Here is an 18,873-nt window from a genome sequence, read left to right on the forward strand (position 1 = left end):
CAGTGCTATTGCAAGCAATTTATCTGTACTGCATTACATACACACTATGTACTGCATCACAACTAAACTAACAAATATTCCTGTAGATGCATTAATCTTGAGTAAGAAACTAAGGAACTCAGCAGACTAGGCATCAACTATGGAGGGAAAGGAACTTAACATACATTCCTCCAGAAGCTCTCCCTTCTTTGCCCTAGCCTTTCTGCACCACACAGAGCCAAGTTTTAGCTTCTTCATGTTTATTATGGAGAATTTAGAGGCCATATATAGAGTATTGTGCTCAGTTTTGGGCAAAATGATATAGAAAAAAAATTGTCAAGGATGAAAGAGTGCAGAGAAGATTTACAAAGATGTTGCTAGGACTCGAGGGCCTGAGCTATAGGGAGAGGTTGAGCAGGCTAGGACTTTATTTCTTGGAGTGCAGGAGGATGAAGGGTGATCTTATAGAGGCGTACAAAATCATGAGAGGAATAGATTGAGTAGATACACCATCTTTTGCCCAAAGTGGGGGAATCGAAAACCAGAGGACATAGGTTTAAGGTGAGGCAGGAAAGATTTAATAGGAACCTGGGGGGTAACTTTTTTACATAAGGGTGGGTGTATGGAATGAGCTGCCAGAGGTAGCTGAGCAGGTATTATCGCAACATTTAAGAAACATTCAGACAGTACATGGATAGGATAGGTTAAGAGGGATATGGGCCAAACACAGGCAATTGGGACTAGTGTAAATGGGGCATGTTGGTCGGAGTGGGCAATTGGGGCAATGGGCCTGTTTCCACATTGAAAAGTTTTAAAAAAATGTTTTCTTGTAAGTTCAGGTAACTTTGATTCCCCACCATAATATGTTTTGCAAACATGACATTGTGGCATTGCCATTTCTGATACTGGTTTATAAATCTAAGGGCAGTTCCCGCCTCCCAATGTTATTTGTTGCTGAATACGTAACCCTTCAGAATTCGATTGGGAAAAACACCCCAGCTCTGGTTTTATAACCGTTAGGAAACCTTGGCAAGAATTCACATGCACAAAGTGGTTACAATACAACTGGAGGCTGTTCTTGCATGTTCAATGAATAAGCTGTAATGTGATTTGTACAACTCACTCTTGTTATAAAAGCTATATTGTATACAATGCAGTTTGGTAGGCACTACATAAAGACTCACCAACAATATACTGAGGCGTTGGGAGAAAACCCTTGGCAACGACAATGTGAGTCCTAAAATATATTTTCTTGATATAATAATAGTAATTATATATTTAAAACAGTAACCCGCTGCATGTGAGTATGTTTATATATTAGTGACATGTAAAATGGGATGAATGTTGCAAAATTCTTGTTTTAATTAGAATTAAAGCGTCTGCTTTGGGCTAAATATAGTTCAATCATCAAAAATGTATTCAAACTGTTAAAATGCAAAGTTGATTTTTTGCACTAACCTTCAGCTGCAACCATTTTGAGTTACTTTTTCTGTTATGATTACTCAGGCTAAATTATCATACGTCCATTATGTACTCACTAATGTATGGATTGTGCCGAACCCAGTTATATTTTCCTCACTCTTAAGGTTTTTAAAGCACTTGAGTGTATAGTACCTTCCCTCATAAGAAACAGAAGTTAGCTGTTTAGTCCCTCAAGCCTGCTCTACCATTCAACAAGGTCCCAGTTGATCTTCTGCCCCAACTTAATTTTCCTACCCTTTCCCCATTCCAATGGTCCAATGGCAACTTATTGTCATGTGCACCTAAGAACAGTGATTTTTTTTACACACAGTTCAATGACAATCCTACTATACATTTGGCACAATCATATTAAGGAAGAGTGTAAGATACTAGACAACACTGAGTCAGTACACAAAAGTCGCCACCTTTTCAGCGCTATCCACTGTACCCGTTGATTCTTTTACTATTCTAAAATACGTTGATCTTTGATGAACTCAAAGACCAAGTCTCCAGAGGACTCTGGGATAGAAAATCCCAAGCCTTATCATTAGCTGAGTGAAAAAGGTTTTCCACATTTCAGTCCTAAATACCCTACACTTTGAAACTGTGATCCATGGTGCTAGCCAGAGCAAACATCCTTCCCACGTCTAACTTGTCAAGTCCTGTAAGTATGCTATACATTTCAATTAGATCACCTCTCAGTCTTCTAACTCTGGAGGAAAAAGAACTTGCTTACCCAATCTGTCCTTCTAATCCATCTGTGCATCAATTGGGACAGTATTGTGATCTCTGCTGGCAGCTCTTAAAGCTAAGTGTACCATCTTTATTTCCTAGTTTCCTTTAGAAGCTAACATTAATTACCAAACATGACCTCCATACAGAAGACTTGATGGTAATTATAAGGGCAAATCTAAATACTGAAGCAGTTGATTTCTAAAAAAAACAAATGCTTGTGTTTTTACTCACTTCTTATAAAAATCAATGATTCAAATTCCGACATGTCCTCTCACTGTCCAATCATTTCTGTTTGCTTTTCCAAGGCAAAGGGTGTCAATAGACCAGAATCTCCTTCCTGATTTCAATGAGACCAATACATTATTGTTCTGGAAACGAGGATACAGTGTTAACCTCTTGAACTAGGAGTGGGGGTAAATAGGGGACTTTTCAGAAGAACACAAAATAATAAGAGCAAGATTAGGAGTAGTGATTGTATCCTGCAAGCCTGCTTTGCCACTCAAGATGATCATGGCTAATACAGTAATGTCTGGGACAAAGACCCATCACTTATTTCCCTCTGTCCCAAACATTATGGTGCTCTGAAATGGGAGGACTATGTATAAACACAGCTGTAATTTCTACATGATGAAACCAAAATGTATAAAAATGGCCTTTATTAAAATCTGACAATGTGCGGTTAAGCATGTGATTTTTTTTCTATTACAAATCTCAAATTGTGGAGTACAGAGGCAAATAAATAAATGATGGGTCTTTGTCCCCAACATTATGGAGGGCAGTGTATATGCTGGCCTCAACTTCTCTTCCATCTCAGTTCTCCACAGGCCTTAATCCTTTATCTTTGTAATATTAAATATTTATGCGTGCAAGATACATCTTCTGGATGCACTGGGACGCATCCTCAGTGATGTGACCTGGGGTCATCGGGTGTTTTGGGTCTCACATCAAACACCCTCGCCCAGGCGACCCAGCCGGGGTTGATCAGGCCCCGACTTGCGTCCCAGCAGCAACTGCCCACGGATCAGCCCTCTTAATCCAAAGCCATCTAGTGGCTTTCTCTGCGGCTTCGCTTACGGATTGAATGGCCCTCTTCTTTGCCAGCCCCGTAATGCCCAATTGGTTGAGGACTTTGCAGAGTGAGCGACCTGCAAAGCCTCTACAGCCCACCTCTATGGGTTCATAGCGTGTCTTCCAGCCTCTGTCCCGGCACATCTCCACCAGCTCCTGGTACTTTGCGTGTTTCCTCTCATTTGCTTCTTCCATACGCTCTTCCCAGGGCACTGTCAGCTCCAGGATGATCAACTGTTTCGTCACTTCGGAGGTGATGATCGTATCTGGCGGAGTGATGTTGCTTTACAGTATAATGGTCGAGACTCCAGAGATTTGCGATCTGAAAAAGGAAATATCTATACAGCTGTTTTAAATGACCAGCCCCTTATATTGGAACTATGTCCCCTTGTTCATAACTCTCTCATCAGTGAAAAGCTCTCAACATCCACACCGTCAAGCCAACTTATACATTTGAATAAGACCATCCTTCGTTCTTCCAAATTCAAATGAATAAAGATTATAATTGTCGATCCTCTCTTGATGCGGGAGTAGCTGCACTGTGTGTCCACCCTCTGATCTGCTCATTTAGCCACAATATTTATGTAATTGCTCCTGTTGGTTTCTGGACAACAGCATGTCCAGAGATGCCTCAGAAAGCTCTTCCCCACGACCATCTCCATGGTGGGTAAGCAATGGTTAACCCATCTATTTGGGGCAGAAAGTAGACTGGGAATGGTGCAGGGATCAGTAATCTTACCCATTGTGGAGTGCCCTCTCATAGGGATTTGAATCATCAAGATGATGGCATGGCTGTAACCACCAAATTTACAGCCCATTTTAATTTTTCACCAAAACATTGTTTCAAGGAATATGATCAGCTACTCTGAGCAATTCCACAAAACACATCAAATAATTATTAACGTAATGTTAACATTTATTCTATTTTCTCAAGGTACTGCATTATCAAGAGAAAGAAGACCTTGTGCACCAACTAATGTGCATAAACAGAAAGCACACTGGAGTTATGCTACAGTAACAAATGTGAAAAAGTTACCAATCTGAATCAATGCAAACTTAATAGTTTTGCTTGCAAGTATTGAGAGCAAAGGCTTGCAAATTAAACGAGTTTGAGGATCTTCAATTTTCATTTGTACCATTGAAGGGGTTAAAAAAAATGATGCCAGAATTTATTCCCATGTGAATTGGCAAAAATAGGTGGCACAAAAGAGTCATCTATCCCAGCTCAATTACATCTGCCAACAACACAGTAATGGTTCTGGCAAAAGATAAAGATCTTCCAAAAATATGAAAAGGAGTAAGTGAGAAATCAAGGACTTGATAAGTAATAGCAAAACCTCGTAAGAAAGGGCAACGCAACAGTAAAATATTTGTGTATGTATACGGCCTTTCGTAACATCAGAATCAGAATCAGAATTACCTTTATTCTCATCCAAAAAAACAAGTCTTTGGCATTAAGCCAACCAAGCACTTTTGAAATTTAATGGAACACAAAAATAAATTTCCACAACGTAAATTCCAGCAGCAGTATAAAAAGAGGCAGAAATGTACCTTGTCGTTCAATAAGATAGTGGTCACAACGGCAGTTTACTGCATAAACCCCATAACCCTTGATTCTCCTGTAGTTTAAGGTTTGGGGTTGAAAAGGCTTAGTGACTTAATTGCAAAGCTCCACAACTTCAGAGTAAAAAGTGCTCATCCAACTCCTAAGAGGCCAACCCTTTAAACTATTACTTTGTTAACTGGTTTTATTAAATGCTGAATAGGCAAAAAATATTGATTTTTTTTGCCAGCCATGTCTGCATCCCAAAAAAGATTGTTGACTTCTTCCACTGCCATCTAGTGATGAGTTAATATCACTGAACAAATATGATTTAAAACTTCATTTGTGTCACCAGGTCACTTGAATGTGAATGAACAGAAAAGATAAAATAATTTAAAATATTTTTAATCAAGTTTTTCATTATTTATCTTAATTTAATAATGGACTTAAAAAGTATATTTTCAAATTGAAGAATGAAAATGCAAACTCTATCCATGTTTCACATGTTTCCATTTGCTTCTTTTCATCCTTAGGTTTTGGATGAGACTGATTCTATTTCTGTTATTTGGTCCGATAAAAACTTCGAACAGGTCAGAAAATAGATAGATTTAATAAAGACAAAAAGGAAGCATGAACTTCAATTTCAATTTGATAATATAGTCTGGAATAGTAAAATACTTCACGGGAGCAAGACCATGTGTGTCTACATCTGGCTTTATGCTTTGTGCTGAATTATAAGAAAGCATCTGATTATTTTCAGCTGATTTCTGATGTAAAATTCACATGTTGACATTGTATGAGGATTGGTACAATGCCCACACAGTCAAATAGGCTGTCAACAGTCATTGCATTGATTACTTCAAAGTATAACTACTTGAATGCTACAAAATGCTGGAGTATCTCAGCGGGTCAGGCAGCATCTCGGGAGAGAAGGAATGGGTGACGTTTCGGGTCGAGACCCTTCTTCAGACTGATGTCAGGGGAAGGGATGGGACAAAGATAGGATGTAGTCGGAGACAGGAAGACTAGTGGGAGAACTGGGAAGGGGGAGGGGATAGAGAGGGGAAGCAGGGACTATCTGAAGTTAGAGAAACCCATACTTGCATGCTACCACTGGGAGTTAATTACTGGTGAGCCCCCATTAATGGAAGTTCCAGTGAGGGAGGTTCGCCCTTAGTAATCACAAATCAATACCAATATATCGGGGATTTGGAATAAAAAATTGCTGCAATGAAACCGAGTGCACAAAGATTTATAAATAGACACCATTTTTTTTAATCTCCCAATTTTTGACGCATGCAGATGACACACCTTTGTGTTACAGAAAATTGTGATGTGGACTGTCTTCTCGAATGGGGTAATGGCATAACGCTGGGGTCGACTGTAGAGAGCTGCAGCTCAGGAAACTGGAGAGCAAAATGGGGACACAGATCCATGTAAAAAAAAGCAAAAAGTATTCAGTTTTAATCCAATCACAAGATGGATTGCTCCACAAAATGGGGCACTTTGTCTTGAGGAAGGCGAACTCTTGATGTTATTTCAGTAGGGATATTTTACTAACTTCCCCCATGACTAATTATAGTGTGACATTGGCAATAAGAATGCAATAACCTTCATTCTTCTATGAATCAGAAAGTAGCCATGAATTGGCCACTGTGTAGAACAGTGCAATACCAAATTGCAATACCAAAGGAAAATTTGGGGCAAACCCAGAAATAACAACTGCTTCTAGAGTTCACTTATGCGTGTTGGGTGGCTAAGTGTTGCAGCTCTATGAGCTGTGACCTCACAGTTCCAGTGGCTCAGGTTCAATTCTGATCTTGGGTGCTGTCTGACTGGAGCTCGCATTTTCTCCCATGACCAAATTGTTTCCCTCACTTTCCAAAGACATGCTGGTTGATAGATTAACCGGCTGCAGTATATTGCCCAAGTGTGTAGTGCCTTTGGTGGTAGAGGTAAATTCTGGGGGGTGGGGGGAAGGCAGTGAGAGTTATATCAAATGGAGGGGAGAATAAAATGGGATTGGTGTAAAATAAGTACAAATGAGTGTTTGATGGTCAGGGCAGAACTGTTAGGCTGAAGGGCCTGTTTCCGAACTGCATGACTCCATGTTTAATTAAACCGTATATTATTTAAGTCGACATAGCACAGCTATACAAATCCTATATACAGTTTTACAAGCCCCCTATCCTCGAGTTGATCAGTTAGAACTGCAAATATTGATTTTATTATATTAGTTAAGGAAGAAAAACTTATCTACTACTAATTCTTATCCAGTAGCTCTTGTTGGATAATGCCCAACGCATATCTCATTGAATGAGATATTGATTGCAACCTTCACTGAAATTAACTATTGAAACAAAACCATCCTGCTCATCAATGCTCATCTTGTCCATTGGACGGTGTAACCTAGTACATAAACTTATCAATTGCTAATATTAATTCTTGAGGCAAGAAAACAAAAGAGACAAATACATGGGTCAGACACCAAGAAATTCCCAGAGATCAAAATTAAAGTGGGACCCAGGAGCTCATAACCTCCCATGCTGCATCTTCTTCTTCTTTCGTGTCCATCATCCATGTTTCAAATGTTACATCACTGTCATCATCCGTCCTGAAAAGGGCGCAAGCTTCCAGCGACAATCAGTGGGAGCCATCACTAGATGTACAATAGATGGTGGTGGTAGCAGAATTAGCTCAGGACACTTCCAGTTTCCAGCCCCGCGACGTGGACGCTTCTGCTATGGGGCCACCTCCCATGCTGCAGCAAAATATATTCTTAATTGTGTACCTCCATTCTTTGCCAATTGCAGCCTTAAATGTTCTTAGCCACATTGTCTGCAAAAGGACGATTTCCAAGTTAGATTTTCTACCCTATTACAACTACAATCATCTTAAAAACAACTGTCATTTTATTAGCATTCATTCAGTAAATTCACCATGAGAAGTATTAATAAAAAGAGAAATTTTACCACCAAGCAATTGAAGGAGATAATCAAGACAATGACTGAATGTTTGGTCAAAATGTTGGATATAAAGGAGGGGTGAGAGTGCGGTTGTAGTGGTTTAAGGGGAAAGTTCCAAACCTTTAGACCTAGGGAACCGCAAACAATGATGCCAACTGTTCAACAAAGCAATGTGGATGGTCAAATGGCTGGAGGTGGAGCTGAACAAATGCAGAGATTGAAAAAAATGGTTGAGAGAACTTAATGGATCTTCCAAAAATGTAACCATCAATTAACACAATGCAGACATAGAAAATGAGTTCAAGAATAATTTGGCTAATCTTCACTCTTACTGTTCTTTTCTTTTAGCAATAACTATAGAAAATTTCACTGCAAAGAACAAAAAGAATGTTTCAATTATGAACTGATTTGTGAAATCTCAGGTTATGAGGTGAGAAGCAGAGATTAAACAATTTTCAATTTTGCAATTTACAGACACTGTGCATTGACTTGTAATGTTTTCACAAGTTCACAAGTTATAGGAGTAGAATTAGGCCATTCGGCCCATCGAGTCTACTCTGCCATTCAATCATGGCTGATCTTTGTCTCCTAATCCCATTTTCCGGCCTTCTCCCCATAACCCTTGACACCCGTTGCTATTTGTAGTGAATAAATATAAATTAAAGACGTTGTCAGATTCTATCATTAGTTCCTTCATAGATTCTTCACCATCAAATAACTCTATAATACATCCAATAGAAGAATTGTTAATAGATAAATTCATGGTGCTATTGATACAATTGTCCTTTCAATACTGGATATGATTAGGATTTGGATTTGATTCAGACTAAATCTCTGACAGTTATAAGTAACTATTACACAATGAAAAATACATGTCTCTATTTACATGAATACTGGAAAACAAAAACACTTTAAATTAGATTCAGACTGACACTCATATTAGGAAGGATCTAGAAAGGTGGTCCATGTGGGAAATAAGTAATAACTAACGCAGTGGAAGTTTAGACATATTTATATGGGCCAAGTAGTGAAGCTATTTGGATCTGTTTGGTGCTTAGTGTTTAACCATATGCTTTCATGTACTGCTTTACATTCAGGTCCGTCATTATCAAGCATCAAGGTGGATAGCAACCAACGTTACAAGTTTTTTTATGGAATTCGCCAACTATGAAGGATTCACAAAGCTCTTTCATTACATCCAAGGAAAAAACGAAGAAGGTATAAATAACCTTGAATAGCAATTAATGTTACTGCAATAATTATCACCAAATTACATATTATGTTTCAAAGCAAAACAGTTCCTTCAACACAAGAAATTGTAGAATATTACAAAAATGTACTGCTGATTTACAAATCCCAAAACTTAGGTTCGATCCAGACCGCAGGGTTTGTGCACTGTCAGTGTAGACTTTGCACATCCTCCCTGTAACCATGTGTGTTTCCCTTTGATATGATGGTTTGCTGCCTCATCCCAAGCACATTAATAAATTAAATGTTACTGTAAAATACCCCTTATTGCGTGTATCACAAAATGCTGGAGTAACTCAGCAGGTCAGGCAGCATCTAGGAGAGCAGGAATAGGTGACGTTTTGGGTCGAGACCCTTCTAGTGCGGGTAAATACCAAAATAAAATTAAGGAGAGTTTGATAGGCAAGAGAGAAAGAATAACTTATCGGTGTATTGTGAAATAAGGAATGTGGAATGGGGACTGGTGGAAATGCTCTTTTAGGAACTAACATGGACCAATGCCCCGAGTGGCCTTTTTCTGTGCGTTAGCAAGTAATACCTCAACGCTTATCCTTATTACCAGTTTTTCTGCTTTGGTAAACTGGGAGAATAAAGTTCCTTTCCCAAAGAAACGTTGAATGAGTATCAGCTTGGTCATTCTTCTACTATTCCGAGCAACAGTTTTCATTTATTCATCCTCTCAGCCTGAATGGCACAACAGGAATCAAGAAAGTTGGAAAAGCCACAAGCGTTAAAAATAATGAAACCATTTTTTAACGTTTAGGTATTTGAAACTCATTAATACCTTTGCCCAGTTACTGAGAAAGGATGTGCTAAGATTCTGCAAACATCAAACAGGTTGGCAGTAAGATGCGTATTTTAGGAAGGTGGAGACTCAGAGGAGTTGAGAGGAAGGAATTCTGAAGAAAGGGATGCAAGGTCATAAACGTGAGACATTAACTATAACTATATTCACAGACATTAACTGACTTGCTGGATATTTCTGGCATTCTCTGCTACATTTCAGATTTCTAGCATTGACGGTATTTTATAATTTGAGACTAAAGCCTAGGTCAAGAATAGTTTGAGAAACAGAATAAAGCATTTCACAAATGGCTGGAATCAAAGTTTAGAGGCATCTGTAAGTGATCTTGGAGGAAAACAATAGGCACTAGACCAAGTCTTAGAGGCCCAAACCTCTCCTGCATTGGTGCTGCACCCTCTCCTCTCCTCCCCTCCCCCCCTCCCTACTCCCCCCTCCCCCTGCCTCCACCCCCTCCCCCCTTGCCCTCCCCCCCCACCATCCCCCTCAACCCCCCTTATCCTCCCTCCCCCTCCCTCCCTAGGAGATAGATTTAAACTTTAAAACGTGAATAACTTAAAAAATATAACACCAATTTCAATGAAACTTCTTCCATTAGCACCAAAGGGACAACGGTAAGGTGGGCCTAAAATTGGCGCGCTATCGTGTACCGTTTTGGCTGTAGTTCAGGAACAAACAAACAAACGAGAGTTTTAGTATATAGATGTTACTCTTAAGCATAAGAATGGTGAGAAAGAATGGTGCAATGGTCTTGGGGAGCATGTGTTGATGCAGAATAGGTAATCAACAATGCAACTTGTGAAGGGAGGAAGACTGCTAGAAACTTCATTAGTGAGGAAATGGTGGAGGTGCAAGTTGAAAGTAAGTAGTCTTTGTGACAGTGAGGATAGCAGAACTTAAATTTGGCACAGGTCTGAATGGGTCTCCAGACTAATGGAAGAAATTTCATTGAAATTGGTGTTATATTTTTTAAGTTATTCACATGCAAATAGTCAGGTTAGGACTAAAACAGTGGCTAGATAAGAAATGGGAAGTGACCAGTGACCAGTGTGTAGGCACCGTCTTCTTAGCATTTCCTGGAAAAATTTACAGTTTATCAAAATTGTACATCAAAAATTCTAAGAGTAATCAACAAAGCTAATGGACATAAAACAGTGCATTGTTGGTGTATGTGTAAACTTTGGCTGATCCCTTCTCTGCAGATAAAGTAACCGAGGGAACAAAACACAGATGAGGAAGAGGTGACAAAGTATGGTACTTTGAGCAACTCTCAAAGTAATACATAGAAGCATATATAAGTTGCAACACAAAACACAAGTCATTAAACTAAACAGTTGTGTCAATGTTTTTCCTTACAAGTGAATCAAATTGTTCTATTCACATTTACCCACTCTGTTTACATATTGTTATTTCCCAAAGTTTTTCTTTAATTTTTATACACAATGTACTGTGATTACAGAACTAGGAAATATAACTTGTGACTTTGATAAGGGCTATTTTAGTGCCATAGACCAATGAAAATGGACACATGTTCTATATTGCATAAGAGAATTAAGGGAAGGGTAGAGAATCTGCATCAGGAAGGAGGAGCACATTAGGTGAATAAATCACCATAGCCTGACAGGATCTATCCAAAGGTGCTAAGGGAGTAAAGGGAGGATATTGCTGGGGCTCTAACAGACATTTCGAATGTTTGTTAGCAATTGTTGAAATGGCAGAAGTTGCAGATACCTAATGTTGTCCCCTTGTTCAAAACTAGGTCTAGGTACAAACCTGGAAACTACCAACCTTACATCATTGGTGCATAAGTTGTTGGAAAAGGTTCTGAGCGACAGGATTTATGTTCACTTGGAAAGACAAAATTAATATGAGCTTTTTTGAGGCGGCAACTAAGAAAATTGATGAAGGCAAAAATGGTAAACATGGTGGAGAACATGGTTTGCCCTTTGAAAGGCCTTTGACATCGTCCCTCAAAGTAGGTTGATCCAGAAGGTCAAGAATCCAAAGCATGTTGACAAACTGGATCCAAAATTGACTTGGTGATAGCAGGCAGTGGTGGTGGATAGATGTTTTCTAACTGGTAATCTATAACGAGTGGTGTATGGCAGGGATTGGCACAGTGAAAAAGGCAGATAGTATGTGGCCCTCATAGGCTGAGGGTTTGCGTATAAGAGGTGGAATGTTATTTGCAGTTATGCAAACCACTAGTTCGACTGCACACAGAGACAATTCTGGTCTCCATATTGCAGGAAGAATGTGGTAGCAATGGAGAGGGTACAGAAGAGATTCACCAAAATGTTGGCTGGAAAGAATGGCAAAAGTTATACAAGAGATTAGATAGGTTGGATTTATTCTCACTGGATCATAGAGAGCTGAGGAGTGACCTTTATAGAATTTATAATTTATAGGTTTATAGAATTATGAAACTTAAAAGGCAGGATAGATTGTCAAATGGGAAGATGTGATCAATAGGTAGGCAGCATAATGGTCAAAACACTGGATAAGCATCCCATCCCCGGGCACTTTCCCCTGCAACTGCAGGAGATGCAACACCTGTCCCTTTACCTCCCCCCTCAACTTCATCCAAGGACCCAAACAGTCTTTCCAGGTGAGACATAGGTTCACCTGTACCTCCTCCAACCTCATCTATTGTATCCGCTGCTCTAGATGTCAACTTCTTTACATCGGCGAAACCAAACGCAGGCTCAGCGATCGTTTCGCTTAACACCTTCGCTCAGTTCGCCTTAACCAACCTGATCTCCCGGTGGCTGAGCACTTCAACTCCCCCTCCCACTCCCAGTCTGACATTTCTGTCATGGGCCTCCTCCAGTGGAAGGAGGCCCACCGGAAATTGGAGGAACAGCACCTCATATTTCACTTGGGCAGCTTGCAGCCCAGCGGTATGAACATTGACTTCTCCAACTTTAGATAGTTCCTCTGTCCCTCTCTTCCCCTCCCCCTTCCCAGTTCTCCCTCAATCTTCCTGTCTCCACCTATATCCTTCCTTTGTCCTGCCCACCTGACATCAGTCTGAAGAAGGGTCTCGATCCGAAACGTCACCCATTCCTTCTCTCCTGAGATGCTGCCTGACCTGCTGAGTTACTCCAGCATTTTGTGAAATAAATACCTTCGATTTGTACCAGCATTTGCAGCAAACATGAATTTGAATCCCAGCAGGGCTAGTTATGTAATTCAAGTGCAGTAAACCCTCGTTCTAACGGACCATAAGGGGGGAATGGTGTCCATTATTGCCGATTGTCCACTATAACCAAGTACGGTATTATCACTGTATAAGTAGTATAAAGAAACAACTGCAGTCGCTGGTTAATACACAAAAGAACACAAAGTGCTGGTGTAACTCAGCAGGTCAGGCATCATCTCTGGAGAACATGGTTAGGTGACGTTTCGAGTCGAGAATCTAAGTGAGTTGACCATCCTGACCTGCTGGTGGCCTGGGGAGAGGCAAGAAATTGCAGTCATTGGTAGCAGCCCGCCGGAGTGCAGGTAAAGGCCGATGGTGGTGGTGGCTGTAGTGGTGATGGCGTCAGTGATGGCTGTGACGGTGGAGATGGCAGCGGCGCCGGCAGTGGTGTTGGCAAGGCTTGAATGGCGGTGGTGACGGCGTTGGTGGCAGCAGCATCAGTGGTGGTGACTGTTGGGGGAGCATCCAAGCTGGTGGTGAAGGCAGTGACAGCAGGCGCAGTCTGGGACCGATCAGGGTGACGGCGGCGGTAGTGGTGACTGTGGTGGTGGTGCCGAAGGCGGCTGCGATGGTGGCAGGTGATGCCTGATGTGGCCAGGGTGGTGGTAGTGGTGGTGGTAGTGGCAGTGATGGCAAAAGGCGGGTCCTGGCGGGGGGGGAGGAACTGGCGGTGGAGGCAGGCCTAGGAGCTGCCGGGGAGGCGGTAGTGGTAGACATGGCATGGTTGCCGCCGGTGGCGGCAGCATGATCCAGAGATGCCCCGCGCTGCTGCAGTGGGTGAGATGGTGCGAGCAGCCTACTCTATTAAACAGAGTTCCGTTAAAACGAGGGTTTACTGTAATTACATAAAATGGGAATTAACAAGTTATTGGTAACAGTGCCAACGAGTTCATTGGATTGTTGTAAAAATCACGTGCTTCACTTCCTTTGAGGAAGATAATTTACAATTCTTATCTGGTCTTGCCCGTGTGAAAGCAAACCTAAAATAATGTTATTTCTGTTAAAATTATTCTAAGATAGTCTTGCAAGCTAGAAGTTGAGGACCAGTCAGAAGTAAGCAATGAATGTGGGTTTTGCCTCTAATATATGCATCATATCGATGATTTTTAACATAACATACTTGCTGACCACTGCCTGATTTAAGCTTGCGTTCTTTTCTGTTCAACCTAATTTTGCTTTGGACCACAGGATTTGCAGCAGACAGCCAATATGTTGGCATAGTATAAAGATTATTTTCTGCAACTACAACTTATTTTTCCAGGATTTCTCCCAATCCCGCGTCAAGCTGTGGCATATTGGGAAATGCCCAGGGATATTCTATCCATTATGAACAAATAATAAGTATTATTTAAACACAGGCAAGAAAATGGCCATGACAGCTCCTACTCTGCTTAAAATCCCTGAAAATGATAGAATAATGGAAAACAAGAACTACACTATACACATTTTGTTGCCAGCTATGTATCAAGAAAACCCCCCAGCACCCGTTGACTCTGACGTAAGTAATTCAAGATTGGTACATAGAGTGGGAAACAATTACATTTGCTTCTAAATAGACACAAAATGCTGGAGTAACTCAGCAGGACAGGCAGCATCTCTCAAGAGAAGGAATGGGTGACATTTTGGGTCGAGACCCTTCTTCAGACATTTGCTTCTACCTCTTTGAGAAATATCATTCAGTGGTTAAAAGACAGGGAATCGCACAATATATTCAATATCACTTTTCATATGGCTATCAATTGAGTGAATTAACCTCTAATTTCAAGTAATATTCTGAAGTGGGGGCCCATGGGCAAAAGTGAATCTGCCAAACATATATTAGCAATTTAACGCAACTTCAAAGGTGTGGAGGTCATTTAACCTGTGCACTTTATTTATTTGCCATTAATTCATCAGCACCGAGAAACATTGTAATGTATTGTATCACAACAGTAAATTATTTTCTTAAGAAGTTGCCACTGAAATGCCACAAGTAAAATGCGTCTATCCACGCAGTAAAACCGTTCATTTAACTCAAAACAAGCGAGACTCAGGAACATTCTTTTTCAGTTTTGTAGGAAAATAACTACAGATACCAGTACAAATCAAAGGTATCACAAAAGGTCACATTTCAGGTCGAGACCCTTCTCCATTCCTTCTCTCCTGAGATGCTGCCTGACCCGTTGAGTTACTCCAGCATTTTGTGATATCTTCTTTTTCAGTTTAATAATTTTTGTTTGAATAATTCTCTTTATATGCTAAAATCTAGATTTTATTGAATGCTGGCTGCATGACTTCGCAATGTATAGAAGGAGCAAAAGAGACAAGTTTTGCCCTTGAAGTTTTTACTCTCTGAAGACTAACATCATATTTCAATTAATTGCCTGTCAAATTAGACATGTTACTTATTAAGTTTGGGATTTTAGACAAACCTTAATGGTATCATTTTATGGTGCTAGAATAACTACAATGAACTTTTAACATATCATATTAACTTTTATCACATTAAGCAATTGATCCCTGTCATTTAACTTTTCTATTTTTTATCTGGCGACACCTAATATTTTTCTTTTATATGAATAGGTTTATTTTATTGATTTACCAGAGATGTATGCTTTTGTGAAATCCTTTGGGGGTTGGTTACTGACATGGAATTCAAAATTCTATTCCTCAAGACTGAAAACACAACTGAGTAAAGCTGACCGGAAATTTGTCTCCGGTTACTATTATGGTGCTGGCTACAACAGGTAAACATTTGGTGCATATGACCTGTTTGTTGCTTGAATTTGGTGTAAATCTGGATAATATAGTGTAAGGATTACGCCTGTGGTTTAAGATAGTCTCTGTCCTTTATTTAGTTCAAATATTAAAAATGGGCAGATAATTCTTTAACTTCACCTGTTGAACATCTATGCAACACAGTTGGCGATCTGAATGCAGGATAACTGCCTACATCAGATGCCAATGATGGTAAGGTCCAACGATAGTAGAGTATATTTTTAACAGCTGTTTAATATAATGATATCAAGAACAGTACCATGGTGATAAATTGCTGCTCTAACATGGGACAACAGATGTATATCAATAATTTCTCACATTATGAGATTGAAGTCCTGGCAATCCCAATGGCAATAGTCAAGAAAAGGCAGAATATCTGAAAAGAGGAAAATCGTTTTGTGGATACTTTTAATAGTGGTTAGGCTATGGAGACAGAATGTGCCCATCTTCCTTGTCCTTTTTTTGTTTCCTCGTATCAGCTCAGAAGAGGTGGAAGTTGAAGATAAAGAGTGGGGGTAATGTTTCAATCCATAACGTGCATCATGTATGTTAATTTGCAAGTATTCACCTCAGTAAAAATTGACTTTATCAAGATAACTTTTAAATTTCTTTTTTTGTGTAGCCCTATGACATTAATTGATCGGCACAATGAAGTGTGGTATATCGCAGAAGGAACTCCAGGATGTTCATCCTCAGACCCTGACTTGGCCATATAGGAACCTCTTGAAGAACTTTCCATGTGACATTTTGTCTAGTTCATGCTAAAATACATCATATTTGTATTCATAGCTTGTGGCATCAAAGAAAGGAAATTGCTTTGACTGATGACATTCCATATTGCTCAAAAAACACATTGATCATTATTTTCCACTTTTAAAATGGTGAGATTAGATTAACAAAGGTCATGATATTAAGCTTCTTCTACCAAACTGAAACTTTTTGCATACATTTTGCATAAAAAGATTTATTTTGCATTCTAATAGTTGTTAGTATTTAATTACAAGAGATGAATAAGTTTTAATTGTTTCCAGGGTCCTTTCTCTTTTTTGCCTCTTCAATGCCTCAGCTCTCAACAGATAATTAACTACATTAACCCTTTAAACTACTGGCAAAAAAAACTGTACCCAGACATTTTGTTACACAGAATTGACAAATATACAACTCCATTTGCAACTGGAGGTCATTGATGCATTTTTAAAGAAGACTAGACGAAGTGGACCAGTTGGGCCCAAACCTCTCCTGCATTGGTGCTACACACTCCCCCCTCCTCCTCCCCCCACCCCCTCCCCCCATTCCACCCCCTTCAACCCTTCTTATCCTCCCTCCTCCCCCCTCCCTCCACCCCTCTCCTTCCCTCCCTCCCTAGGAGATAGATTTAAACTTTAAAATGTGAATAACTTAAAAAATATAACAGATTTCAATGAAACTTCTTCCATTAGCACCGAAGGGATGATGGTGAGTAAGGTGGGTCTAAAATTGGTGCACTATCATGTACCGTTTTCGCTGTAGTTCAGGAACAAACAAACAAGAGATTTAGTATATAGATGTTTGGTTGCAGAATGTCTATCAAGGTTTAAAATATGACCATCTGACAGAATAGCAAAATAAACTTTGCTGATTTGGCTTTTGAGAAGTAATTGTGAGGTTGAATAATTATTTGTTGTTTTCAAACTTCCAGTTTTCCCAGTACTTAATTGATGCTACAGGCTGGTGGTGGCCACAAAATACCCAGGGGATATCTTAAAACAATAATTGAGTAATGTGGTATTTCAATATTGAACGTAACTATGTTATTACTTCAGCCTTGTCAGAATTGTCTGTAATCTCTGTTGTGAGACATCATACCATGGAATTGTTCAACGAATTTCATCCTTCATTAGAGCCTTTTTAAGAAGCAATGGTTTACTACATCTAATGTTTGAAATAAAATATGAACACTTCACTGGGCAATTAACTTTAATTCATCACTTGTTCAGTAAACCCTTACAATTATGGACATCTATATAATGGATTTGATTATTGTGGACCGAAGCATCCGTTTGTGGTGGTGGTTGGCTAGCGGCCCACAGCGTACCGGAAAGATGGTGGTGGGGAGAGCGAGCAGTAAACCACTCTTGAAGAGTGTTGCAGCGGCTGCAACAAAGTGAGGTCCTGGGGTGTTAGATGCAGACGCAGCGCATGCCACTGCACCGACGTTACCCTGGCAGTGCGTGCTATTGTTGCATGATCATGGAGGGAGGTTCCCGTTGCACCGCCCCCCACCTCCTCCATGTTACAATGAGCCGGCTCCACGTGGCATGCTTCCAGTTGCGGGAGCAGAGAGCGAGCAGCATGAAGGCGGCGTGAGTACTAGGCCCACCTCCAGTGCACTACATGTGGGGACAGGGGCTCTGCAGCTCCTCGTCCTGTGAACTCCCGCTGGTTTAACCCAGCTCCCCTCCAATGCCGCATTTATTCTCACACGGCCTTAGGTTAATCTTTATTATTTACCCCCACACCTAGCTACAGCGGATAATTGGCAATATCGTTACCCTCCTCCCCCGGTGGTTCGTTATTGCGAGGGTTTACAGTAGTTCATAACTAAAAATTAATTTTTAAAGAGGCACTGGAAAACATTTGGGGGAAAATTCACTTTTTCAAATATGCCTATATATTGAATCTGATATTCTATATGTCTAAATAATAATGTATTTAGGAATGCACGCTGTTATATAGTTCATTGTACTAAATAAAAGTTATCTGCATATATATCATTTTTTATGTCTTTCTATGACGTTCTTTCCATCTGTTTTTCCATTAATAAGAAGTGGCACTAGAATCAAAACACATCTCCAAATCAGACATTCTAATCCACTACCTGAACACAGAGATCTTCAATGAAAAATAAATTTAGTGGAGAATTACAAGGCACATTTTATTTTATTTGCTGTCAGCATAAAGCCTCAGAAAGTACATTTCAGGAAATCTCATTTAATTTAACATGTGGAAAACCAATATCCATTCCCAACAGTGGGGCTACCTACCGTCTTCATTTATTGCTTTTTTGAATTTATTTATTTGTTGAAATCTGGGCATTGCTGACAAAGCCAGCATTTATTGCCCATCACATTTT

The 18,873-nt window shown here is 40.0% G+C and overlaps 1 protein-coding gene across 2 annotated transcripts; it reads left to right on the forward strand.

The window, feature by feature from the left end:
* Positions 1-1,005: 1,005 nt before the first annotated feature.
* LOC144610681 (heme-binding protein 2-like) lies at positions 1,006-18,461 on the forward strand. 2 transcript variants are annotated; one of them, XM_078429562.1, is made up of 8 exons: positions 1,006-1,209; positions 5,320-5,376; positions 8,101-8,182; positions 8,850-8,970; positions 14,363-14,502; positions 15,567-15,730; positions 16,241-16,276; positions 16,384-18,461. In XM_078429562.1, coding segments are annotated over exons 1-8 (696 nt in total). In that variant the 5' UTR covers positions 1,006-1,207; the 3' UTR covers positions 16,478-18,461. The 2 variants fall into 2 exon arrangements, with proteins under 2 accessions (XP_078285688.1, XP_078285689.1); XM_078429563.1 differs by lacking the exon at positions 16,241-16,276.
* Positions 18,462-18,873: the final 412 nt, after the last annotated feature.

The sequence above is a fragment of the Rhinoraja longicauda genome, chromosome 37 (genome assembly GCF_053455715.1).
Source record: "Rhinoraja longicauda isolate Sanriku21f chromosome 37, sRhiLon1.1, whole genome shotgun sequence".
In the NCBI taxonomy this organism is placed as follows: Eukaryota; Metazoa; Chordata; class Chondrichthyes; order Rajiformes; family Arhynchobatidae; genus Rhinoraja; species Rhinoraja longicauda.